Source organism: Scyliorhinus torazame, chromosome 22, assembly GCF_047496885.1.
Source record: "Scyliorhinus torazame isolate Kashiwa2021f chromosome 22, sScyTor2.1, whole genome shotgun sequence".
Classification (NCBI taxonomy): Eukaryota; Metazoa; Chordata; class Chondrichthyes; order Carcharhiniformes; family Scyliorhinidae; genus Scyliorhinus; species Scyliorhinus torazame.
In genome coordinates, this window is record NC_092728.1 from 81471038 (window position 1) to 81497668 (window position 26631).

A 26631-nucleotide genomic window follows, 5' to 3' on the forward strand; every position below is an offset into this window, starting at 1 on the left:
GGCGTTGGCCATTGGGGGCGGGGCCAAGGGGGAAGCGCGGGCTCGGTTCCCGCGCTATGATAATCATGGCGGGAATAGGGAAGCAGGAAGGAGGGGGCATCGCATGGTGCGAGCCGAGGTCACGGGGGGAAGCCGAGGTCGGCCAGAGTTTGCTGACTTCTGGGAGCAACATGGGGGGTGTAACTACGCTAGTGGGGGATCTAGCGTGGGGGGTGGGATGGGGGAATTATTGGGCTGCTGCTGCTGGGGAGAGGGGGGAGCTGGTATGGGGTGGGATGGGCGGGGGGGCACCGCCTGGGGGGGACACAGCTGCGTGGGAACCGGGTGAGGAGCTGGAAAAAGGGGATGGCTAATCGACAAGGGGGGGGGGTAAAAAGCCCCCCAACCCGGCTGATCACGTGGAACGTGAGAGGGCTGAACGGGCCGATAAAGAGGGCACGGGTACTCGCACACCTTAAGAAACTTAATGCAGACGTGGTTATGTTACAGGAAACGCACTTGAAACTGATAGACCAGGTGAGACTACGCAAAGGTTGGGTGGGGCAGGTGTTCCATTCGGAGCTAGATGCGAAGAACAGGGGGGTGGCTATATTAGTGGGGAAGCGGGTAATGTTTGAGGCAAAGACTATAGTGGCGGATAGCGGGGGGCAGATACGTGATGGTGAGTGGCAAACTACAGGGGGAGACGGTGGTTTTGGTAAACGTATATGCCCCGAACTGGGATGATGCCAATTTTATGAGGCGTATGCTAGGACGCATCCCGGACCTAGAGGTGGGAAAGTTGTTAATGGGGGGAGATTTCAATACGGTGTTGGAACCAGGGCTGGACAGGTCGAGGTCCAGGACTGGAAGGAGGCCGGCAGCAGCCAAGGTGCTTAAAGATTTTATGGAGCAGATGGGAGGAGTAGACCCGTGGAGATTTAGCAGACCTAGGAGTAAGGAGTTTTCGTTTTTCTCCTATGTCCACAAAGTCTATTCGCGAATAGACTTTTTTGTTTTGGGAAGGGCGTTGATCCCGAAGGTGAGGGGAACGGAGTATACAGCTATAGCCATTTCGGATCACGCTCCACATTGGGTGGACTTAGAGATAGGGGAGGAAACAGAAGGGCGCCCACCCTGGAGAATGAACATGGGACTAATGGCAGATGAGGGGGGGTGTCTAAGGGTGAGGGGGTGCATTGAAAAGTACTTGGAACTCAATGACAATGGGGAGGTCCAGGTGGGAGTGGTCTGGGAGGCGCTGAAGGCAGTGGTCTGGGAGGCGCTGAAGGCAGTGGTTAGAGGGGAGCTGATATCAATAAGGGCACATAAAGGAAAGCAGGAGAGTAGGGAACGGGAGCGGTTGCTGCAAGAACTTCTGAGGGTGGACAGGCAATATGCGGAGGCACCGGAGGAGGGACTGTACAGGGAAAGGCAAAGGCTACACGTAGAATTTGACTTGCTGACAACGGGTACTGCAGAGGCACAGTGGAGGAAGGCACAGGGTGTACAGTACGAATAAGGGGAGAAGGCGAGCAGGTTGCTGGCCCACCAATTGAGGAAAAGGGGAGCAGCGAGGGAAATAGGGGGAGTGAGGGATGAGGAAGGAGAGATGGAGCGGGGAGCGGAGAGAGTGAATGGAGTGTTCAAGGCATTTTATAAAAAATTATACGAAGCTCAACCCCCGGATGGGAGGGAGAGAATGATGGGCTTTCTGGACCGGCTGGAATTTCCCAAGGTGGAGGAGCAGGAAAGGGTGGGACTGGGGGCACAGATTGAAATAGAGGAAGTCGTGAAAGGAATTAGGAGCATGCAGGCGGGGAAGGCTCCGGGACCGGATGGATTCCCAGTTGAATTTTACAGGAAATATGTGGACTTGCTCGCCCCGCTACTGATGAGGACCTTTAATGAGGCAAAGGAAAGGGGACAGCTGCCCCCGACTATGTCTGAGGCAACGATATCGCTTCTCCTAAAGAAGGAAAAGGACCCGCTGCAATGCGGGTCCTATAGACCTATTTCCCTCCTAAATGTAGACGCTAAGATTCTGGCCAAGGTAATGGCAATGAGGATAGAGGATTGTGTCCCGAGGGTGGTCCATGAGGACCAACTGGGTTTGTGAAGGGGAGACAGCTGAATACGAATATACGGAGGCTGCTAGGGGTAATGACGATGCCCCCACCAGAGGGGGAAGCGGAGATAGTGGTGGCGATGGATGCCGAGAAAGCATTTGACAGAGTGGAGTGGGATTATTTGTGGGAGGTGCTGAGGAGATTTGGTTTTGGAGATGAGTATGTTGGATGGGTGCAGCTGTTGTATAGGGCCCCAGTGGCGAGTGTGGTCACGAATGGACGGGGATCTGCATACTTTCGGCTCCATAGAGGGACAAGGCAGGGATGCCCTCTGTCCCCATTACTGTTTGCACTGGCGATTGAGCCCCTGGCAATAGCATTGAGGGGTGCCAAGAAGTGGAGGGGAGTACTTAGAGGAGGAGAAGAACACCGGGTATCTCTGTATGCAGATGATTTGTTGTTATATGTAGCGGACCCGGCGGAGGGGATGCCAGAGATAATGCGGACACTTCGGGAGTTTGGAGAATTCTCAGGATATAAACTGAACATGGGGAAAAGTGAGTTGTTTGTGGTGCATCCAGGGGAGCAGAGCAGAGAAATAGAGGACTTTCCGCTGAGGAAGGTAACAAGGGACTTTCGTTACTTGGGGATCCAGATAGCCAAGAATTGGGGTACATTGCATAGGTTAAATTTAACGCGATTGGTGGAACAAATGGAGGAGGATTTCAAGAGATGGGACATGGTATCCCTGTCACTGGCAGGGAGGGTGCAGGCAGTTAAAATGGTAGTCCTCCCGAGATTCCTCTTTGTGTTTCAGTGCCTCCCGGTGGTGATCACGAAGGCTTTAGTCAAAAGGATCGAAAAGAGTATCATGAGTTTTGTGTGGGCCGGGAAGACCCCGAGAGTGAGGAAGGGATTCTTACAGCGTAGTAGGGATAGGGGGGGGGGGCTGGCACTACCGAGCCTAAGTGAGTACTACTGGGCCGCCAATATCTCAATGGTGAGTAAGTGGATGGGGGAAGAGGAGGGAGCGGCGTGGAAGAGATTGGAGAGGGCGTCCTGTAGGGGGACTAGCCTACAAGCTATGGTGACGGCCCCATTGCCGTTCTCACCGAAGAAATACACCACAAGCCCGGTGGTGGTGGCGACTTTGAAAATTTGGGGACAGTGGAGACGGCATAGGGGAAAGATGGGAGCCTTGGTGGGGTCCCCGATAAGAAACAACCATAGGTTTGCCCCGGGAGAATGGATGGGGGATTTGGAATATGGCAAAGAGCAGGAATAACGCAACTGAAAGATCTGTTTGTGGATGGGAAGTTCGCAAGTCTGGGAGCGCTGACCGAGAAATATGGGTTGCCCCAAGGGAATGCATTCCGGTATATGCAACTGAGGGCTTTTGCGAGGCAGCAGGTGAGGGAATTCCCGCAGCTCCCGACGCATGAGGTGCAGGACAGAGTAATCTCAAAGACATGGGTGGGGGACGGTAAGGTGTCAGATATATATAGGGAAATGAGGGACGAGGGGGAGATTATGGTAGATGAGCTGAAAGGGAAATGGGAAGAAGAGCTGGGGAGGAGATTGAGGGGGGGCTGTGGGCAGATGCCCTAAGTAGGGTAAACTCATCGTCCTCGTGTGCCAGGCTAAGCCTGATTCAATTTAAGGTGTTACACAGGGCGCATATGACTGGAGCACGGCTCAGTAAATTTTTTTGGGTAGAGGATAGGTGTGCGAGATGCTCGAGAAGCCCAGCGAATCACACCCACATGTTCTGGTCATGTCCGGCACTACAGGGGTTCTGGGTGGGGGTGACAAAGGTGCTTTCGAAAGTAGTGGGGGTCCAGGTCGAACCAAGCTGGGGGTTGGCTATATTTGGGGTTGCACAAGAGCTGGGAGTGCAGGGGGCGAGAGAGGCCGATGTTTTGGCCTTTGCGTCCCTAGTAGCCCGGCGCAGGATACTGTTGATGTGGAAGGAAGCCAAGCCCCCGGGGGTGGAGACCTGGATAAATGACATGGCAGGGTTTATAAAGCTGGAACGGATTAAGTTCGTCCTAAGGGGATCGGCTCAAGGGTTCACCAGGCGGTGGCAACCGTTCGTCGAATACCTCACAGAAAGATAGAGGGAATGGAAAAGAAGAAGGCAGCAGCAGCAGCCCAGGGGGGAGGAACCAGAAGGAGTCTCAGGGTTATTAATATATATGTATAATATGTATAGGTCGTTGCTATAAATCATTGTATATTGGATTGTTAAACCATATTTTGAGAGTGTTTATCTGAGACAAGGCAGTTGCCATTTAGTTTTAGTTTTTGTTATATATTATTTATTCTTTGTTTATAAAACAGGTCATTGTTATTTATACTGTTATATTATTGTGTAAAGGATACACAATGTACTGTGATGGTTGACCAAAAATTTTCAATAAAATATTCTTTAAAAAAAACTATCTGTTTCCTAGCACTAGATTTCTAATAGAAATGCGAAAGCTAAATATAGTACTCTCCGATCTCTGGCTTAGATATCCCTCTAAATTATAATTAAGTAATTATGTTTAATTAGTTACCAATGCTTATTTTTTTTTAAATTTAGTGTAGATTCCCAACCAGCCACTCAGGCCACAGCTTTTCTGTGATGTCACTTCAGTTACCCCTGACACACACAATTTGAAAAAGGTATAAAAGTAGAAATGAGTAAAAATCACTTACTTACCTTCTTACCTTCTGAGTGTCTTAGATGTTCTCAGGTTCTCTCCCTGACAGAGACTGCTCCTCCTCCTCCAAACGGCTCCCGAAACTAGGCCGCGATCTTTTAAAATCTCCGCTCCGACTCGCGCTTTTTAAATCTCCCGCGCTGTTTTCACTGTCCCGGCTCACTCAGCTCCCGCGCTGTTTTCACTGTCCCGGCTCACTCACCTCCCGCGCTGTTTTCAGAGTCCCGGCTCACTCAGCTCCCGCGCTGTTTTCACTGTCCCGGCTCACTCACCTCTCGCGCTGTTTTCAGAGACTCGGCTCACTCAGCTCCCGTGCTGTTTTTGGGTGTCTCCGGCGATTCTCCAGCCTGCGGAACTCGACGGGGCCGTTCCCATCGCTTGGGAGAATCGCGGGAGGGCGTCGGACCGGCGTCGCGGGAAATTTTGGCGGCCCAGACGATTCTCCCAACCGGCGCGTGAATGGAGAATCTCGCCCCCGGATTTCTACAATTGGATAGGTAAGAATGGAACCAACCAAAGAAAAATGGAGGAACGATGGTCAACTTTGTCAAAGACTGCAGTGAGGTTGGGAAGGTTAAGGAGGAATAGTGCACCTTGGTCACAATCACTGAGAATTTGAGACTTTTACTAGGGTTATTTCACTGCTGTGACAGCAGCAGAAACCTGACTGGATATTCAAACATGAAACTGCAGGAAAGGTGGGCATGGATTTAATAGTTGGAGATGGGGCAGGTAGTGAAGTGTGCTTTCTTTGAAGTGGGAGGTGATGATAGTGGGTTGCGAAAAGGAGTGGGTGGTGGCATCTCCACGTCGGCCAACCTTCAGGACCACGTCACGTTTGCTAACCTATTATTCAAGGCAGTGTTTGAGACACTGAAGTTTTCTTGACCCAGGCAAGGTGGGAAAATAAATCATCTAGTTTTCCCGATCTTATTCACATCCAGTAGCCTCTGGTGCATTGAATTTATGTCAACATTGAGTGAGGACAGGATCACATATGCCTCTGATGCCCTCCCATCTATAAAAGTGTCCAAGGTCACATAAAAGGATAGTTACTCAAGAAAGATACTGGAAGCCTGCAAACAATTGTGAACCTGCATTCATTGTGGGACACTGCCTCGAGGAAACAAATAAGGGAAGGAAGAAGACGGAGGTGAGGAGAACAAAGAACAGATAATAGTGGGAGAGAACCATTTGTGGTTCTTGTAAATAAAAGAGGTTTAGACCTGAAGATAGTGATATTAAAATCTTGATTTATAATTGACTTAAATGCAATTCAATTATTTGATGCAAGTTTATTCAACTTCAAAGTACACAATTAGAAACAAATTCACCAATATTGATGAGCGCTGACAACACTAAAACTTACCCATAGACAACTGATAAATTAACTGTTTTGGTTGTCATTAAGTAGACAAAATGGACATTGAAAACGTTTTCTCAAATAGTCATTATCTCAGATATTCAATTGTGGCATTGTGATGTATTCATGTCTCCCCAACCAGAAGACATGCATGCCATAGCAGTCACTCCGTGGAGACGGCTGTCTACACTTCTGTAGCTCTTACTGAAATGGCAGCCGTTTACCTCTCACTGAATGTGCATCCCTGCCGTCGCTGATACCGCTGATACATACACATCTGGCCCCTCAGAAGCAACCAAGCTGCAATAGGATCAGCAGAATATTTTCAAGCTATTTGTCTCCATGGAGACATCACACACAAACAGGGGTTCCCTGTCCAGGTCTGTGATCACTCACCAAGGGCTCTGACATACTCTCGGATCTTCTGAGCTTGGCGCCGAGTTCTCTGAAGGTTTCCTTCTTTCTCATGATAGTCTTTTTATGCTGCTGAACGGTCTCCCAGAGGGCTGTATGGTTCCCTTGATGTCATCCACCAGACCACTGTTCTGCATCAGGGCAGAAGACACATGGGATCCATGTCCAGGGGGGGGTGGAATTACAGATGGGTGAACTCTTGGGCCGCAGCTTTGGCCAGGGGAGGTTGAGGAATTGGCCAAACGTTTCACGGCACATGATTTTCGAAGCCGAGATGTCGCTGGGAAGGGGTTGGTGGTGGTGGGTTGGGGGGGAACCGTGAGGCTTATGGGAAATCCGTCAAATAACTGCTCCCTCTAGAGGAGCCTGCTTCCCGGCAGGCTTCTGAATGCTGACATTGGAAAACTCTTCATTAGCAGCCGATGGATTCAGAACACCATGACCCTTAGCTCCGCAACCCTTCTGACAACTGCCCGCAACCCACCCACAGGTCACGACCTGCAGTTTGAAAAACCCTGGTTTAGTGTTCCAGAGGAAAGAGGAATGCAGCTGACAGATGATCTTGATCTTATTGACAAATAAATCAATGGGCTCCCTGTACCTGCCATTGACATAAGGATGGAAGAGTTTTTGGGGGGGGGGGGGGGGGGGGGGGGGGGGGGGGGGGACAAAGGACTTTTATTGGGTTTTACCCACACTTGCTTACAAAAATAAAGCAACTTAATACTTGAATATACAATCTCTTGCATTGTAGTAGTAGCATGTGAAGTTATTACAGTCTCTCTCCACCACATACTAGTCTTTTACCAACTTGATCACTTTTCTAAGCATACATAATCGTATTAAGCATGAAAACATTAATGGGCAGACAGTAGGAAACGCTATAAATACATGCTCCATAATAGCAAAAGCTGCTGTAACATCAACATTTTGGTAGATGTTTACTCACTGTTTAATGAGTTCATCTGAAGCACTGATGAGGACTCCAAATGCTGTACATCTGTACCTGTGAAAGGTTCAGAAAATAAAAGGTCAAATTTAGCAGTTGATAAAAAGAAACAGGGAATGTATGTGAAAGATTATAACAAGAAGGTATTCTTCCAGATGACAATTTGTCACAGGTAGAATAAACTTCCAGAAGGATTTAAAGTCAATTTACACAAGGTTACATCTGGTCTTATCAGAGGAGTAGAACAGCTTGAATGTTGTCAGTTGCAGCTAATGCCGAGACATTTTACATGAACCATGCTTGTGCCTGCAACAATTTAGATAACAGTATCTACCTACTTCATTTATGTACTCCCAAATGCTTAAACTTGCAATGGTGTCAATTGTGCTGTCATCGTAGATTGTTGTGAGCCCAACCTCCTCTACTGTCCGTCATCCTCCCCTTCCAATTATGTCCCCTTTAATTTCACCCTATACCGGGCCCATCCAAGATGGCCCCCTTCTCCATTTATAACCACACTCTCCTCCAACACTGCCACATTGCATCCATCCCCGCCCTGGCCAACCCTTGTGATCATCTCCTCCACCTCACTTCCATTCACTAGAATGTCAGCTCCTGCCCGAAGGCTCCCATCTACCCCTCCATCCCTTCCCTCACCCTTTCCTCCTTGATCTGTGTAAACGGCTCCCTGTGGACCTCACCCTCCCCACCCAAACAAAGACACGTCCAAAACCACAGGTCACCTTCTCCAAAAAATAAACACCACCACAAGCGGCGGGAGAGGAGGGGGGCCAGTTTCCCCTTACAAACTTATTTCCCCTAAATAAATAATCACCACAGTAAAATCTTCCACCGGAGAAGAAAGAAACCGCCTCCCCAACACACTACACGTATCCTCCGAACTCCATTGTGCCAACTCCTCCTTCTCCCATCAAAGTTAGTTCTCCCCCAGTTTATGCTCTTTAATAAAGTCATTGGCCTCCTCTAAATAATACTCATGGCCTTCAAAGGTCACAAACAATTTCGCCAGGTACAGCACCCCAAACCTGATTTGCCATTGATAGAGAGCCACCTTGGCCCTGTTAACCCGGCACACATTTTTGTCAGCTCCGCCCCAATGTCCTGATATATTCGGACCTTGCTCCCTTCCTATTCGCAGTTCCATTTCTCCCTCGTGCACTGCAGGATCTTCTCTTTCTCCACAAACTTCTGGAGCCTTACAATCACCGCCCGTGGCGGCTCCACGACTCTTGGCATCTGCCTTAGGTACCTGTGCGCTCTATCCACCTCTGTGGCCTTGTTCAGCATCTCCTCTGCCACCAGCCCCCCAACACCTTCGAGACATACCTCGTGGCACTCGTGCCTTCCACACCTTCAGGCACACCAACGATACGCAGGTTCTGCCTTCTAGATCTGTTCACCTGCACCACAGGTCTCTTCCAATTCCTTGGCCAGGTCTTTAACCTTCTGCCGGGTCTGATAACCAGCAGACATGCTACTCCCGGGGAAAATTCTCCATACCTTCAGCTACACGTTCCCGTCAAATTTCCCCTGTTTTCGTGTAAAAAGAGCTCAAATCTACGCCTTCGAGCCGGGCCTGCCCTGTGTGCGGCCATTCACTGCATGGTCGCCACCAGAAGTCAGCAGTTACGCCGAATCTTAACCAACTATGCTTTGCCAAGTAGAGCAGGAAGGTTTCAACTGACAATGTGAAGAGAAAACTTTGGCGTCTACTCATTTGCTTCTACTATCAACGTAATGCATCCTTTTAATGGTACAACCTCTTCAGTGCAAGCCCTTAGGATCACATTTGACAGTTTTAAAGGCACATGCCTCAGTTTTTGATGATAAAATGTTGCCAATTTGCACCGGCGACGCCAATAATGTTGCCCTTTTAATATGAGTGGGGTATTATCCCACCAGCGTCACCAATAATGTTGCCAATTAATGATGATGATATTGCTTTTCAGAGTTGCCAGGTATCAAATGATACCACCACGAGGTTCAACAGGATATTGATCAAAGACCCAACAACCAGTCAGTTAGTTCAAGTTCAATAATAGTTTATTTACACACAGGATTAACTCACACATGCAACATAAAAACACTACAAGCTAAATTATACCTAACACTGCAACAACCTGTACTTAACTTCAGGCACCCGGCTTTGGCAAAGAAACAAGGCCTTTGTTCGGATCTAGAGTGGCTGGGTCTGGAGAAGTAACTTCGGTTCTGCTGGGCTCATCCGTCTGGTAGCGATCGTTGATCTTGAACTTGCTTCTGGTCGTGGTGCTGCAGTTGGCTTCAGGTATAGGCCGGGACGAAGAGTGCCGGTGTGCCAGAGCCAAAAGAGATCGAACACGTGGCAGTGTCTCTCTTTATCCTTTGGGATTTTGCGCTCTTTTGGGCAGTCTGTAGCTTTGGACCCAATAATTCGGTAGGCTTCGATTACGGCTTTCGAATTGAGTAAATAAAAGGGGCGGGTGACTTGATGGCTGGGCGTGTCCTGAGCGGTCATTGATCTTGGCTGTTTAGGCTTCCTGGGTGAAGAGAGTGGCGCCAATGTGTCTGGAATTGTATCTGATACACGAGTACCAGTCCTTTGTCCTGGGGAAATGGGCCATTAGAATGGAAATCGGCTACGTGTTTCGATACTGTTTGGTTCTCGGTTAGCAAATATACATTTAGGCTCTGAGTTTGCCTGAATCCTGTATTGGCCATATTTCCGTAGAGTCTTTGCGAGTATCCATGGTTCCTTTGTAAGTGGCCATCCCAGATGGCTACAAAACTGTCTCAGATATTAACGATGCTGCTGCGCCCATATCAAGTTCCATTTTATGCCCTAGTATTTTGAGTTTCCTACCATGTAGTGGCCCGAGCAGCGTCCGCAGACTTTGAAAACCCATTTCCCCACAGTCAGTGTAGATTCACCAAATGCCCGGTCCTTGCAGCCCAGATCCCACTCCTTTCAACGCAAGTAAATCTTCTTTGTCCATCTTCTTACTCACAGTTGTCATCAAAAACTTTTGTTAAACCTACTCCTCAGTGGCAGTGTTTCACCCAATGTCTGTGTGTGAGAAAATCTTTAATTTCTCCCAATGCGTCCCACAATTTGTTGACAAATTCTTCTTTCCAGAAACGTTCCTGCCTCAACCTTCATTGAAAATGTTTTTCTCCTATCATATTTGTTTTGCTGCCCTAAAGAGAAACACTTTGGAGAAACCCACACTTTGGATAAAATACGATGAGAGGTTTATTCAGAGTATTGCTCATACAAACAAGATGGTGATCTACCCAAATCTTGTGCAAACACTCTGCTAATGTCACTACACATCACATGATAGAACCAGCAAGAATGCATGAGGTGTCCTCGCGCATAAATCACAAAGTCAGTATATAGGTTCAGCAGGTAATAAGAATCAGAATCATAAAATTTACAGTGTACAAGGAGGCTATTCAGCCCACCGGCCCTTAAGCCCACTCTCCATCGTATCCCCGTAACCCAGTAATCTCACCTAACCTTTTGGACACTAAAAAGGGTAATTTAGCATGGTGAATCCACTTAACTTGCACATCTTTGGAATGTGGGAGAAAACTGGAGCACCCAGAGGAACCCATGCAGACATGGAAAGAAAGTGCAAACTCCAAAGTGCAAATTCCGTGGCCGGAATTGAACCCGGGTCCCTGGAGCAGTGCTAACCACTGTGTCACCGTGCCGAAAAGGCAAATGGCATTTTGGCCTTTATTGCAAAGGCAGCAGAGTATAAAAGTAGGGAAGTAAAAGGAGACATGGTAGTAGTTAGACCACACCAGGAGTTCCATGAAAGATATACTGCCATTGGAGGCGGTCCAGAAAAGGTTCACAAGGTTGATCCCAAGTACAAAGAGATTTTCTTTCCAGGAGAGGTTGAGCAGGATAGACCTGTACTCATTGTAGTTTAGAAGAATGCATGGTGACCTTATTGAGACATTGTAATAACCTGCACAAGATCCACCGGGATAACTCTATTGATCTCCCCGTGGATCCTATCGACTAGGAGCTCCTCCGGTAATGGGCAGAGGCCCATCAGCTGAGGTCGTAGAAATCACTTCATAAAAGCTGGTACGAATTCGAACCAGCATGATCGGTAGTTCCAGTTGGAATCTTTGTACATTGCAGCCTTTTCTTTTTGCTGAGAATAAACGTCCATTTGAATTCACCTTTGCAGGTCTCATTAGCTTTTATACTGGCGACGACGAAAAATATAGCTGTGATTCTGACCACACCCGAATTCCCCAGCATGAGAGCAAGCTCGGCGATATTCTTTTAAAATGCCGCTTTTCAGAGTGACCTTTAATGCAGACGTAGAAGATTGGGTCCGGTATATCGAACGGATGTGTTCTTCCAGGCAAATAAAATTGATGGAAATGACCGACAAAAGTAATATTCCTGACCACCTGCAGGCCCCAACTTTCATCATAATCAAGAGACTCACCTACTGGACAAATCCAGACTCGAAAACCTTTGCTGAACTCGTGGAACTTGTTGCAAATCTTATGACTCTAAAACGTCAGTGATCGTACAGAGATATCGGCTAAATATGGCCAGGCAGACCTCGGAGGAGTCGATCACGGAATTTCTGACGCACCTTCGCAAGCTAGCATTGTGACCATGGCCCATCCCTCCCAGAGATGTTGAAACACCACCTGGTCTGTGGCATTAATAATATGGCAACCCAAAAGTAACTGGTAGCAGAACCAGCCTAAAAAAGGACCAAAGAACTGTCACGTTCCCATGAAAACACGGAAAAGGGGGTCCAGGAGCTCCAGGGTTCCATGGATTATGTTGGCCGCCCCCCGCCATTCTAGTGTGTGGCACCCTCAAGAGTAGGGCCCACGGGATCCAATCTCTGTCGGAACAACATCATGCTCAGACCCGCTGGCCAACAACCACCGTAGCCCAACGAGACATTGCCCCTGAAGAAACGGAAGAGTACTCACAACGGTGCTGCACTTGCAGTCACAGGAACCCTGGCGGTTGAGGCCACCAGAATAGTTAGCAAACGCATTGCTCTGGTCGGGTAACACAAGCAACCTGAACCAGGGCTTTACATTCAATTAGCCTGAGAAAGACGTTCGCATGCAGTTGAGTTGCATCACGACACCCAAAGTAGCCCCAATAAAAATAACTCTCCAAGTAAATGGTTACTCCTTGGACATAGAGATTGATACGGGGGCTGCCATCTTGGTCATTAAACAAATGTTCCGAAAACTCCATTTGGGGATCCAAGGGCTGGCTGGCAATGTATATCGGAGAGCCATTGACAATTATTGGGACTACGACATGGACAACAGTCAGTTTAACTACCACTGGTAATGGCGCAAGGATCTGGACCCAGCCTTCTGGGACGCAACTGGTTACAGAGACTCCACCTAGATTGGCAACATATCTTCCAAATGGCTACAGGTGGATTGTTTGAGGTCCTGGGAAAATACCCGAAAGTCTTCCAGGGTGGCCTGTGGAAGATAAAGGGAGCCACAACTAAAATTTCCGTTGACCCGGATGCCAAATCCAAATATTTTAGGGCCCACATAGTTCCATACGCCCTATCAGAGATGGACAAAGCGCTGAACCAGCTGGAGAACTTGGATATTATACGCCCAGCCCAGTTCACAGAGTGGCAGCGCCAGTGGTCACGGTGCTGAAGCCAGACAAGGCTGTCCACTTATGTAGAAACTATAAAATGATAGTCAACAAGGCCTCCTGCTTAGACATGTACCCCATGCCAGTCGTGGAAGACATATAGGCAAAATTGGCTGGGGGCCACTCATTCACAAAGCTGGACAAGAGCTATGCGTACCTCCAGCTGGAGTTAGATGCGGCATCCACAAAATAAGTCACCATTAACACCCACAGGGGATTGCATGAGTATATCCAGCTCCCATTCGGGTTGCCATCGGCATGTGTGTATTTCCAGCGGGTAATGGAAAGGTATTCTTCAGAGGCTCCAAGGGTGGCTGTCTACCTGGACGATATACTCATGACAGGAGCCACCAAGAAGGAACACCTGGACAATCTAGAAGACCTCCTTCATCGATTTCCAGAAGTAGACCTCTGCTTGAAGAGGGGCAAGTTGGTCTTTCTAGTGAAGGAAGTTATATACCTAGGATACCAGTCGACAATGATGGGTTGAATCCAGTAGAGGAAAAAGTCCGAGCCATCAAGCATGCCTCAATACCCGAGAACACGATAGAGCTACAGTTGTTCCTAGGGTTTATCAATTATTATGGAAAAGTTATTCCGAATCTGGCTACGTATCTTCAAAGAAGATAAAATGATACAGCCAATAGCTTTGGCCAGGATCCAACAATGGGTATTGCTGTTGCCAGCATATGAGTATACTTTTGATTACCGCCCAGGCACACAGATTGTGCACATGGATGCCCTCAGCTGACTGCCACTGGCTGCACGACCCCATCTCCGCTAGTAGTGGACGAAGTAGTGTTGGTACTAAATTTCATGGACACGTTACCCATTACAACCTAATAAATAGGTACATGGACCCAAAAGGACCCTAAATTGGAAAAACTGCACCCCGCTGCCCTACATGGGGGACTACAAGGGAAGCTCCCGGAAGAGTTGCAAGCCTTTGCACCAAAACAGCAAGAGCTCAATGTAGAGGACGGCATTCTCCTATGGGGAGCCCATGTGGTCATCCCGAGGCCAGGCCGGAAAACCATTCTGCAGGACTTGCACATTGGACATCCGGTGGTTTCCAAAATGAAAATGCTCGCCAGGACCTATGTTTGGTGGCCAGGGCTCGATGGCAACATTGAGTGGATGGTACAGCAGTGTGTGGCTTTCCAGAAGCTCCCTCGATCAGCCTCACTCCAGCCTTGGGGGTTGTTGGGTTGCCCATGGGTGTTTGTACACTGACTTCATCGAGCCCTTCCTAGGATCAAAGTTTCTGCTACTGATCGACGCCCACTCAAAGCGGATACCTTCCACCACTTTGTGAGTCACCATAGAGAAGCTACGCTAATCTGTCAACATCCACGATATTCCAGAGGTGAAGTATTTGCAGGTGTTTATGCAAACTAGTGAGGTGAAGCACATTCAAACTGCCCATATCACCAATCTTTGAATTATCTGGCTGAGGGGGAAGTGCAAACCTTTAAGTGGGGCATGAAAAAAAACAGCCACATTTTTAATTTCATTATCAAACCACGCCTCATGTAACGACTGGGGTAGTGCTGGCCAAGCTACTGATGGGCCAACATCTCTGGGTCAACCTAAGTATTACATTTCCCAACCTTGACAGGAAGGTGGAAAAGAAGCAAGATCTCCAAAATGGTATCATGACCACTGAAAGCAGGACAGAGGATTCAAACCATGAGACACAGTTTTGGGGATGATGCCCTGTGGATACCAGGGACCACAGTGGAGAAAACGGGGCTAATCTCCTATATAGTCAAGACCATAGAATGTGGACCAGTATGTGGAGTCTGCGTCAGAGGAATCGCCCCTTCCCCACCATCTGTTAGCAAAGGAGCACAATTCTCCAGGAACCTGTGCCCAGGTCAGCAGAGATGGAAGACTCAACATCAGATGTGGAATGCTCAATACGTCCAGAGTATGGTCCGACCGGACCCCGCCTATGATCGGCTTGAAAACAATGCTCTCCGACACATCATACATCCTCCAACCCAGCCCCACAGCTGTCAGATGCACAACGACGGGCAAAGCGGTGAAGGAGAACCTCTCTGCATCCAGCAACAGAGGAACCTTCGGGGGTGATGTAATAACCATCACAAGATCCACAGAAACAACCCGATTGATCTCCCCATGGGGCTCGTGGAATACAAGCTGCCCCGCTAATGGGCGGAGGCCAACTGTGCAGGGGCTTATAGAAATCATTTCGTTAAAGCCAGCCCCGGATTGAGACCGGCATGATCGGAGTCCCAGTTGGGACCTTCATGCAGTTTGCCGTGTTACGACCTTTTATTTTTGATTAGAATAAGTATTTGTTTGAATTTACCTTCTTGGGTCTCCTGAGCTTTTATAGACATATAGGATTCTCAGGGGTGTTGACAGGGTAGATGCTGAGAGGTGGTTTCCCCTTGTGGGAGAGTCTAGGCCCAGAGGGTGTAATTTCAGAGCAAGGGGTCATCCATTTCAGACGATGACGCGGAACTTCTTTTCTCAGAGAGTTGTGAATTTGTGGAATTCTTTAGCACACAGGTTTGTCAAGGCTGGATCGATAAGTATGTTCAAGACTGAGATAGGTTACGGGGATTGTTCGGATGACACACACACACACGACAAACAAACAGAGGGAAGTGAAAATAATAAGGATGATAGTAAAACGATAAGAATCTTTGCTTCAGAAGGTGGTTTCTCGCACCGTTCTTCCTTTCAAACTTTGCGGAGCAGACTCTGCAAGCCGAATGGTCTACTCATGCTCCTACGTCTTATGGTCTTAGTACAAGTCAGTTCATTTCAAAAGTAATTGGATTTGAAGCATTTTGAAAGAAACATTTCTATGGAGGTTTTGCTTCAGCAGCAAAAGGAAGCAGCCTTGAAATTAGGAGCACATGAAGAACACAAAAAATAGAAGCAGGAGTAGACCATACGGCCCATTAAGTCTACTTACAGTCCAAAAGATGTGCGGGTTAGGTGGATTGGCCATGATAAATTGCCCATAGTGTCCAAAATTGCCCTTAGTGTTGGGTGGGGTTACTGGGTTATGGGGATAGGGTGGGGGTATGGGCTTGGGTAGGGTGCTCTTTCCAAGAGCCGGTGCAGACTCGATGGGCAAAATGGCCTCCTTCTGCTCTGTAAATTCTATGATTCTATACTCCGGCATTCAATGGGATCATGGCTGATCTTGGGCTTTGACTACACTTTTCTGTCCACTACCCATATCCCTCGATTACTTGCGAAACCAAATTTAGGTCCATGCCAACCTTAAATATATCCAAGGAAAATTAGAATAGTTAGGTGGTCATTTCCGACTGACGCAGACGCAATGGACCGAAGGGCCTTTTCTGTGCTGTAGACCTCCATGATTCTATGATGGAGCATTCACAACCCTCTGGGGTAGATATTTCCGAAGATTGAGTGAAGTAATTGCTCCTCCTCTCAGTACTAAATGATTGGTTCCTTTACCCCAAGACCATGCCTATGTGTTTTAGATTTCTCAACCAGCAGAAACAATAACTCAACATCTAACCATATCAAGTAATTTCAGAATTTGGTAGGTTTCAATGAGGTCACCTCTCATTCTAAATTCCAGAACATATTAGCCCAAATTACTCAGCCTCTCATCAGAGAACAACCTCCTAATTCCAGTGATCACTTTAGTGAACCTTTGCTGTACCTTTCCAGAACTGGAACCGATGTCCTAGGGGGGGGCAGTGTTTGCTAGAGCTGTTGGGGAGAGTTTAAACTAATGTGGCAGGTGGATGGGAACCGATGCAGGAAGTTGGAAGGTAGTAAAACAGGGACAGAAACAAGAGGCAGTAAGGGGGAAAGTGTAAGACAGAGAAGCCAAAGTCAAAAATCATAAAGGGCGACAGTACAAGGTACAGTGACTGAGGGGAGCTCAGTGAATAGGACCAGGAATACTAAAAGGAATAAAACGGAAAGTGAAAACATTAATGGTAAGCGACGCGGCAGGTTGTTACATGAAGATATGGGTTCAACGACAAGGAAAATTAGGAGAAAAGTTAAGAGGAAATATAACTTAGGAGAGGTTACTGATTGAGGTGATAAGATTCAGAACAGAGGTTAAAAAAAAAGCAAGCCAACATAAGTGTACTTTACCTGAATGCTCGTAGTATTCGGAATCAGGCAGATGAGTTGATGGCGCAAATCATCGTGAATGACTATGATTTAGTGGCCATTACTGAAACAAGGTTAAAGGATGGTCACGACTGGGAGTTAAATATCCAAGGGTATCAAACTATTCGGAAGGACAGAGTGAATGGTAAGGGAGGTGGTGTAGCTCTGTTATTTAAGGATGACATCCGGGCAATAGTAAGGGATGCCAACGGTGCGATGGAGGATAAGGTTGAATCCATTTGGTTGGAAATCAGGAATAGTAAGGTGAAAAAGTCACTGATAGGAGTAGTCTATAGGCCACCAAATAGTAACATTATGGTGGGGCAGGCAATAAACAAAGAAATAACTGATGCATGTAGAAATGGTACAGCAGTTATCATGGGGGATTTTAATCTACATGTCGATTGGTTTAACCAGGTCGGTCAAGGCAGCCTTGAGGAGGAGTTTATAGAATGTATCCGCGATAGTTTCCCAGAACAGTATGTAATGCAACCTACGAGGGAACAAGCGGTCCAGGATCTGGTCCTGTGTAATGAGACAGGATTGATTCAGGATCTCATAGTTAGAGATCCTCTCGGAAGGAGCGATCACAATATGGTGGAATTTAAAATACAGATGGAGGGTGAGAAGGTAAAACCAAACACTAGTGTTTTGTGCTTAAACAAAGGAGATTACAATGGGATGAGAGAAGAACTAGCTAAGGTAGACTGGGAGCAAAGACTTTATGGTGGAACAGTTGAGAAACAGTGGAGAACCTTCAAAGCGATTTTTTACAGTGCTCAGCAAAGGTTTATACCAACAAAAAGGAAGGACGGTAGAAAGAGGGAAAATCGACCGTGGATAACGAAGGAAATAAGGGAGAGTATCAAATTGAAGGAAAAAGCATACAAAGTAGCAAAGATTAGTGGGAGACTAGAGGACTGGGAAATCTTTAGGAAACAGAAAGCTACTAAAAAAGCTATAAAGAAGAGTAAGATAGATTATGAGAGTAAACTTGCTCAGAATATAAAAACAGATAGTAAAAGTTCCTACAAATACATAAAACAAAAAAGAGTGGCTAAGGTAAATATTGGTCCTTTAGAGGATGAGAAGGGAGATTTAATAATGGGAGATGAGGAAATGGCTTAGGAACTGAGCAGGTTTTTTGGGACGGTCTTCACAGTGGAAGACACAAATAACATGCCAGTGACTGATGGAAATGAGGCTATGACAGGTGAGGACTTTGAGAGGATTGTTATCACTAAGGAGGTAGTGATAGGCAAGCTAATGGGGCTGAAGGTAGACAAGTCTCCTGGCCCTGATGGAATGCATCCCAGAGTGCTAAAAGTGATGGCTAGGGAAATTGCAAATGCACTAGTGATAATTTACCAAAATTCACGAGACTCTGGGGTAGTCCCGGCGGATTGGAAATTAGCAAACGTGACATCACTGTTTAAAAAAGGAGGTAGGCAGAAAGCGGGTAGTTATAGGCCAGTGAGCTTAACTTCGGTAGTAGGGAAGATGCTGGAATCTATCATCAAGGAAGAAATAGTGAGGCATCTGGATGGAAATTGTCCCATTGGGCAGACGCAGCATGGGTTCATAAAGGGCAGGTCGTGCCTAACTAATCCAGTGGAATTTTTTGAGGACATTACCAGTGCGGTAGATAACGGGGAGCCAAAGGATGTGGTATGTCTGGATTTCCAGAAAGCCTTTGACAAGGTGCCACACAAAAGGTTGCTGCACAAGATAAAGATGCATGGCATTAAGGGGAAAGTAGTAGCATGGATAGAGGATTGGTCAATTAATAGAAAGCAAAGACTGGGGATTAATGGGTGTTTCTCAGGTTGGCAATCAGTAGCTAGTGGTGTCCCTCAGGGATCAGTGTTGGGCCCACAATTGTTCACAATTGACATAGATGATTTGGAGCTGGGGACCAAGGGCAATGTGTCCAAGTTTGCAGACGACACGAAGGTGAGTTGTAAAGCAAAAAGTGCAGAGGATACTGGAAGTCTGCAGAGGGATTTGGATAGGCTAAGTGAATGGGCTAGGGTCTGGCAGATGGAATACAATGTTGACAAATGTGAGGTTATCCATTTTGGTAGGAATAACAGCAAAAGGGATTATTATTTAAATGATAAAATGTTAAAACATGCTGCTGTGCAGAGAGACCTGTGTGTGCTAGTGCATGAGTCGCAAAAAGTTGGTTTACAGGTGCAACAGGTGATTAAGAATGCAAATGGAGTTTTGTCCTTCATTGCTAGAGGGATGGAGTTTAAGACTAGGGAGGTTATGCTGCAATTGTATAAGGTGTTAGTGAGGCCACACCTGGAGTTGTGTGTTCAGTTTTGGTCTCCTTACTTGAGAAAGGACGTACTGGCACTGGAGGGTGTGTAGAGGAGATTCACTAGGTTAATCCCAGAGCTGAAGGGGTTGGATTACGAGGAGAGGTTGAGTAGAATGGGATTGTACTCATAGGAATTTAGAAGGATGTGGGGAAGATCTTTTAGAAGCATATAAAATTATGAAGGGAATAGATAGGATAGATGTGAGCAGGTTGTTTTCACTGGCAGGTGAAAGCAGAACTAGGGGGCATAGCCTCAAAATAAGGGGAAGTAGATTTAGGACTGAGTTTAGGAGGAACTTCTTCGCCCAAAGGGTTGTGAATCTATGGAATTCCTTGCCCAGTGAAGCAGTAGAGGCTCCTTCATTCAATGTTTTTAAGATAAAGATAGATAGTTTTTTGAAGAATAAAGGGATTAAGGGTTATGGTGTTCGGGCCGGAAAGTGGAGCTGAGTCCACAAGAGATCAGCCATGATCTCATTGAATGGTGGAGCAGGCTCGAGGGGCCAGATGGCCTACTCCTGCTCCTAGTTCTTATGTTCTTATGTTCTTCTGATGATCGACTGTTCATTCCAGATTTTTATTGAATTCAAATTTCATCATCTGCCAAGATGGGATTCAAACCCGGGTTCCCAGAGGATTACTAGTCCAGTGACAATACCACTATGGCACCACCTCCCTCTATGGGATGAGAGCTTTACTGGGCAAGGTCAGGATTCGGTGCTCATCCGCAATCACCCTTGAGACGGTAGTGGTGGATTGTATTTGTTCATTGTCACGTGTACCAAGGTACAGTGAAAAGTATTTTTCTGCGAGACGTTCAAATAGATCATTAAGTACATGAAAAGAAAAGAAAAAGAAAATACATAATAGGGCAACATAAGGTACACAATGTAAATACATAGACACTGGCATCAGGTGAAGCGTACAGAAGTGTAGTATTAATCAGGTCAGTCCATAAGAGGGTAATTTAGGAGTCTGGTAACAGCGGAGAAGAATCTGTTTATGCGTGTTCTCAGACTTTTGTATCTCCTGCCTGATGGAAGAACTAGGAAGTGTGAGTAAACCAGGTGGGAGGGCTCTTTGATTATGCTGCCTGCTTTCCCCAGGCAGCGGGAGGTGTAGAAAGAGTTGATGAATGGGAGGCAAGTTCGTGTGATGGACTGGGCTGGGTTCACGACTTTCTGAAGTTTCTTGCAGTCTTGGGCCGAGCAGTTGCCATACCAGGCTGTGATATGGCCAGATAGGATGCTTTCTATAGTGCATCTATAAAAGTTGATAAGAGTGAGTGTGGACATGCCGAATTTCCTTAATTTCCTGACGAAGTCTCGGCACTTTCTTGGTGGTAGTGTCGAAGTGGGTGGACCAGGGCAGATTTTTGGAGATGTGCACCCCGAGGAATTTGAAGCTGTTCCACCTCGGCCCCGTTGATGCAGACAGGAGTGTGTACAGTGCTTTGCTTCCTGAAGTCAATGACCAGCTCTTTAATTTTGATGGCTTTCAGAGTTACATTGTTGTCGTTGTACCACTCCACTAGGTTCTCTATCCCACTTCTGTATTCTGGCTCGTCGTTGTTCAAGATCCAACCCACTATGGTTGTGTCGTCAGCAAACTTGTAGATGGAGTTGGAACCAATTTTGCCACGCAGTGTACAGGGAGTATAGTAGGAGGCTAAGTACGCAGTCTTGTGGGGCCTCAGTATTGAGGACTATCGTGGAGGAGGCGTTGTTGTTTATTCTTACTGATCGTGGTCTGTGGGTCAGAATGTCGAGGATCCAGTTGCAGAGTAAGGAGCCAAGTCCTAAATTTTGGAGCATTGCTATGACCTTGGCTGGGATTATGGTGTTGAAGACAGAGCTGTAGTCAATAAATAGGAGTCCATCTTGAACTGTTGCAATCCATCTGGTTAAAATGAATGGGGTGAAATACAAAAATCGCTGGGCGGAATTCTCCGTTGGCTGACGCCGAAATAGGAAAACGCGATTGGGCGGAGAATAGGTACTGACTCCAAAATCGCGTTTGGGGGGGGGGGCGGGGGAGATATGCGCGATTTGGTGGCAAATCACAATTCTCTGTCACCTTGACAGTGGCGTAGATGCGATCTGGAATGCACGTACTACAGTAAACACTGTTTGCATATCATTAGCGGGCCTGACAGTATTCTTTGGGGCCTCTGTGATTCTCAGCCTCTGATGGGCGAGTTTCCAACGGCGTGGTTCACTTCTGCTTTTAAAAATCGTGAAACCGGCGTCGTGGCTAAACGGTAATCTTCGCAGTACTTTCATCTTTATCACCTGCACCTCCCTGTCAATGTCAGGTGCAGGGTATCCCAATGTTTGAAGACTCCTGTAACTCTCTCTACCAGCCTGGTCAAGTTCCACTTGTGCATAGTAGTCCAGTCATGCACCTCCCAGAACATGATCGCACAGACCTCCCCATTTTGATTTAGATCAAAGTAGATCTTAATCGCCAGTGCCACTTACCTCAGAACTACTTGTCCACCAACAATGCCAAATCTAGCCCTCCAATGCAGTCTCTGCGCCCTCCATCTCTAACCTCCCCTCCCCAGCCTAAGTCCAACATCTACGTAGTGTGGCACATGATCCAAGATTATTATTTCTGCAGATTCCACTCCCACCACCCTCGACAACACTGCCTTTCCAAGAAAAATCAATACAGTATACCCAATGGACATATGAGAAGGAGGAGTATTCCTCTCCCCCAGGTGTCTAAACCTCCACGGGTCCACTATCCCCATCTGATCAATAAACACTCCCAACTCCCTCACCATCCCCAACCTTACCATGGATTTAGGATTCAATCTGCTCGTCCTGGGCTCCAGTACACAATTAATGAGAATCTATGTCTGGGATCAACCCCAACAGCTTTATCATGAAATCCACGTCATCCTGCGCATACATGGTGCACCCACTAACACCCCACTCACTATCATAAACCTGCCCCCCCCCCCCCCCCCCCCCCGCCCAGGTCCCACACCTACCTGGCTACCGCAAATGCTGTTTTCTTGCTAAACACAATCACGACCCGCCCTTGACTTCGAATCAAACCCAGAGTGGAACATCTGCCCCACCCAACCCTTCCTTAGCCGCATCTGATCTTTCACCCATAAATGTGTCTTCCACAGAAAAATCACCTCCGCCTTCAAACTCTTTAGGTGTGCAAACACCCGGGACCGTTTGTCTGGCCCATTTAACCCATGTACATTCCATGGTGCATCCTCACCAGGGGGTATCTGCCTCCCCTGTAAGACTCGCCATCATCACCCAGCTCGGACCCCCCCCCCCCCAAAAAACACCAGCCCTTTCGTCCTCACCCAAACGCCGCCACCCCACCCCCTTCCCCGGACTCTAGATAACCACCGCGACTCCCACTCTGTTCTGTTCACTAGCATCCCCTGCTAGTGTGGCAACTCATAGCTGGACGCCCAAACTAAGGGCCCTGCCTACCCATCTCCCCATCCCACAGCCCTCCCCCTATGCCCCGTACCCACAAAGAATGAAAAAACACACATCTAGAACCCCAGTACAATAAATTATCAATTACTCCAAAAGACCTGCGTACAGGCAAACATAACCACTCATAATCTGTACAGAGGTACAGAACGTACAAAAGTAGAACCGTGTACAATAGGTGAAAAAAGATACAAAAGGCACAATGAGGTACACAAAATACAAAAGGGTACAGCTGATGGGTCAGGCATCCATTTCATTGCTGCTTAAAAGGATAAGGACCCGGTAGAGTGTGGGTCGTTCAGGCAAATATCTCTGCTGAATGTGGACGCCAAGGTTTTGGCTAAGGTGCCAAAGGTGCTTGGGTTGGAGGAGTGCCTCCCGAAGGTGATTGGGGAGGATCAGACGGGGTTCATAAAAGGTCGGCAGTTGTCATCAAATGTGCACCATCTGTTGAATGTGGTGCTTTCTCCGACAGGAGGAAGCCAGAGGTGGTGATGGTGCTGGATGCAGAAATGGCATTTGATCATGTGGAGTGGAGCTATTTATTTGCAGTGTTGGAGAGATTTGGGATTGGACCCAAGTTTGTGGCGTGGGTCAAGTTCCTGTATATTGGAGACTTCCGGTGGCGACAAATAGGTGGAAGTCACACGTTGGGTGGCTCCTGCTCGAGGCTCTGGTTTTTGGTTTTTAATGCCTGGTTTCAGGGTCACATTTTGAATAAGCTGGGTGCAGGAAAGCATAAGGAAGGTGGGGAATGTTGGAGACCCAGAAAAAAGCCGCTGGGAAGAAAGGGGTGATCAAAGGTTCACCGTCGAGTGAACGGGTCAGCCCGGCAGCAGGAAAGATGGCGAAGGCTGGATCACTGTGTGGGGCTGCGCCTCACAGTGGAAACTCTGACCAAGGTGATAGGCGGAGAATTCAAGAGGTAGTCTCTAAGCACATGGAGATGCTGCGAAAGGAGATGATGGCTGTGATGAAGGAGCGGGTGGAGGAAGCGATTGCCCCAGTGAAGGTGGCAATGTCAAAGTATCAGCCGAGGTAGTGGAGCAAGGAGAAAAGTTGAAGGGGGTGGAGGAAGCTCTGTCGCAGCAGTGACCAGTTCATGTTGATGGACGAGGAGCTGCAAGGGGTGGCGGAGGCTAACAAAGGGCTCAGAGCCAAGGTGGAGGTCCTGAAGACCAAGTTGAGGTGGCAGAATTTACGAATTGTGGGCCTGCCTTCGGGGAGGAGGACCCGAGACCGACTGAGTACTTTGTGAAGATGCTGGCAGATTTATTGGGGGAGAGGGAACAACCCTCCCGATACGAGTTGGACAGTGCTCATCAGTCGCCCAACGAACCACCGAGGGCAGTTATAATTTGCTTTCACAAGTTTCATGTCAAGGAGAAGGTCCAGGGTTGGGCGAAGCAAAGGCGAGTTGTGAAGTGGGAAGGAGATGGTATTCGAATATACCAAGACTTGACGGTGGAGCTGGCAAGAAGGCGGGTGGCTTGCGGATGGGTGAAGGCTGCACTCTACAACAGCGTGGGGTTTGGTGAAAGCTGAGGGTGACTTACAATTCGAGAGACTTCAACTTCGAGACAGTGGAGGCAGCGGAGGCATTCGTGAAGGCCGAAGGACTGGGTCTGAAATGAGGGATGGAACTGGAATTGGAACTTGGATTGAGGGAGTGGGGCCTATATCTCTCGTTTGGGGTTGTTTTCTTTTGTTCTGTATTTGGGGGGGGGGGGGGGGGAAACAGCTGTTTTTTGGGGTTGGTTGAATGGGGAAGGGTAGTTTACCTTTGATATAGTCTATAGTTGGTAACAATTATATAGATTTATGGCAGTTTTCTGGGGCATGGTTTTTGCACTGGCGTAGTTTGTTTGTCTTTGTTTTCAAAGACTGGGACATGGGGAAGGGGATTGGGAGGAGGGGTGCCTGGGCAGGGGCCTCCACACTAGCAAGCAAAGGTTGGCTAGTTTACGGGAATGTGGTGGGGGTCGTTGGAACCTGGTCGAACAGGTTTCAATGGGCTTGGGAGGTGAAAGGTGGGGGATGGGATCGATACTAGAAGGTGCGTTTTCAAGAGGAAGTGGATGGGGGGATTCTGGGAAGGGGACGGGTTTAACGGTAACAAAGGGATGGGACGGGTCAGGTCTGAAGGGCAGGTTCTGGGGCTATGATGATGGCAGATTGGCGGGGAGAGAACATCCCTGGTCATAATAGTGACGTGGAACATGAGGAGGTTCGGGGGGGCCGGTGAAGAGATCGAGGGTTTTTACACATTTAAAGCTCAAAGGCCGACGTGGTGATGTTGCAGGATACTCATCGGAGGGTGAAGGATCAAGTAAGGCTGAGGAAGGATTGGGTGAGTCAGATTTTCCACTTGGGAGGGCAGAATGGTGGCGCAGTTGATAGCACTGCTGCCTCACGCCGCCGACGTCCCAGGTTCGATCCCGGCTCTGGGTCACTGTCCGTGTGGAGTTTGCACATGTGGAGTTTGCACATTCTCCCAGTGTTTCCGTGGGTTTCGTCCCCACAATCCAAAGATGTGCAAGGTAGGTGGATTGGCCATGCTAAATTGCCCCTCAATTGGAAAAAATGAATTGGGCACTCTAAATTTACTTTAAAAAAGGTTTTCCACTCGGAATTCGATAGTACTTGAGGATAGACTTTTTCATGGTGGGAAAGGCGCTATTGGCCAGGGTTACGAGGTCAGTGTACTCAGCAATAGTGATCTCGGACCATGCTCTGCATTGGTTGGATGTGGTTTTGGAGAAGGGGTGGCCCAACGGCCAGGGTGAAGAATGGACGTGGGGTTGTTAGGGTACCGGAGCTTAAATGATAAGATTGGGAAGGTCATCGAGGAATATGCAGGGTTTCATTGCACGAGGGAGGTTTCGCTGTCGATTGATTTGGGAGGCTCAGAAGGCAGTGGTGAGGAGGGTGGTGATCTCGTTCAGAGCTAAGGTGAACAAAGAGGAGATTCAACTGGAAGTGGATGGGAGGTTCACGGAGGACTCGTACCCAGGCCTCTTGGCCAAGAGGAAGGAGTCGCAGGAGGAGGAAGTGGTCTACGAGCATGGGGAGAAGACAGGGCAGATACTGGCCGGCCAGGTAGGTAGCGAGCGGATAGTTCAGAACAGCATGGGGAAGCTGGTGGTGGCCCGGGACCAAATCAATAAAGTATTCAAGGAGTTTAATAAGGATCTATATAGGTCGGAGTCTCCGGGGGAGGAGGGGGAGGTGAGGGAGCTCCTGGATGGGTTGGAGTATCCAAGGCTGGGTGACGAGGAGGAGGATGGAACAGGCTTGGAGAGGCCAGTGGTGGAGCAGAAGATGAAGGAGACAATTGGAGAATGCAGACAAGGAAGGTGGCAGGGCCTGACAGGCTCCCAGTTGAATTCGAAAAGAAATTTAAGGATAGCTTGGCGCCGTTGATGAAGGGTGTGTTTGAGGATGCGATAGCAGGGGTGCCTTTATGCAAATGATGGGGCTAAAGAAGGATAAGGATCCAGTGGAGTGTGGGTCCTTTAGGCCCATATCTACTG

General features: G+C 47.9%; 2 protein-coding genes across 8 annotated transcripts in view; one reads left to right on the forward strand and one right to left on the reverse strand.

The window, feature by feature from the left end:
• LOC140399163 (nuclear receptor subfamily 6 group A member 1) overlaps positions 1–26631 on the reverse strand; it is a 684364-nt gene that overhangs the window by 532791 nt on the left and 124942 nt on the right. For both annotated transcript variants that reach the window (XM_072488435.1, XM_072488433.1), the window contains exon 3: positions 7480–7536. In XM_072488435.1, coding sequence (XP_072344536.1) covers positions 7480–7536 — 57 coding nt within the window. The remainder of the gene's footprint in view (positions 1–7479; positions 7537–26631) is intronic.
• The window catches only part of LOC140399164 (uncharacterized), a 244819-nt gene that overhangs the window by 87253 nt on the left and 130935 nt on the right, over positions 1–26631 (forward strand). The window lies entirely within an intron of this gene.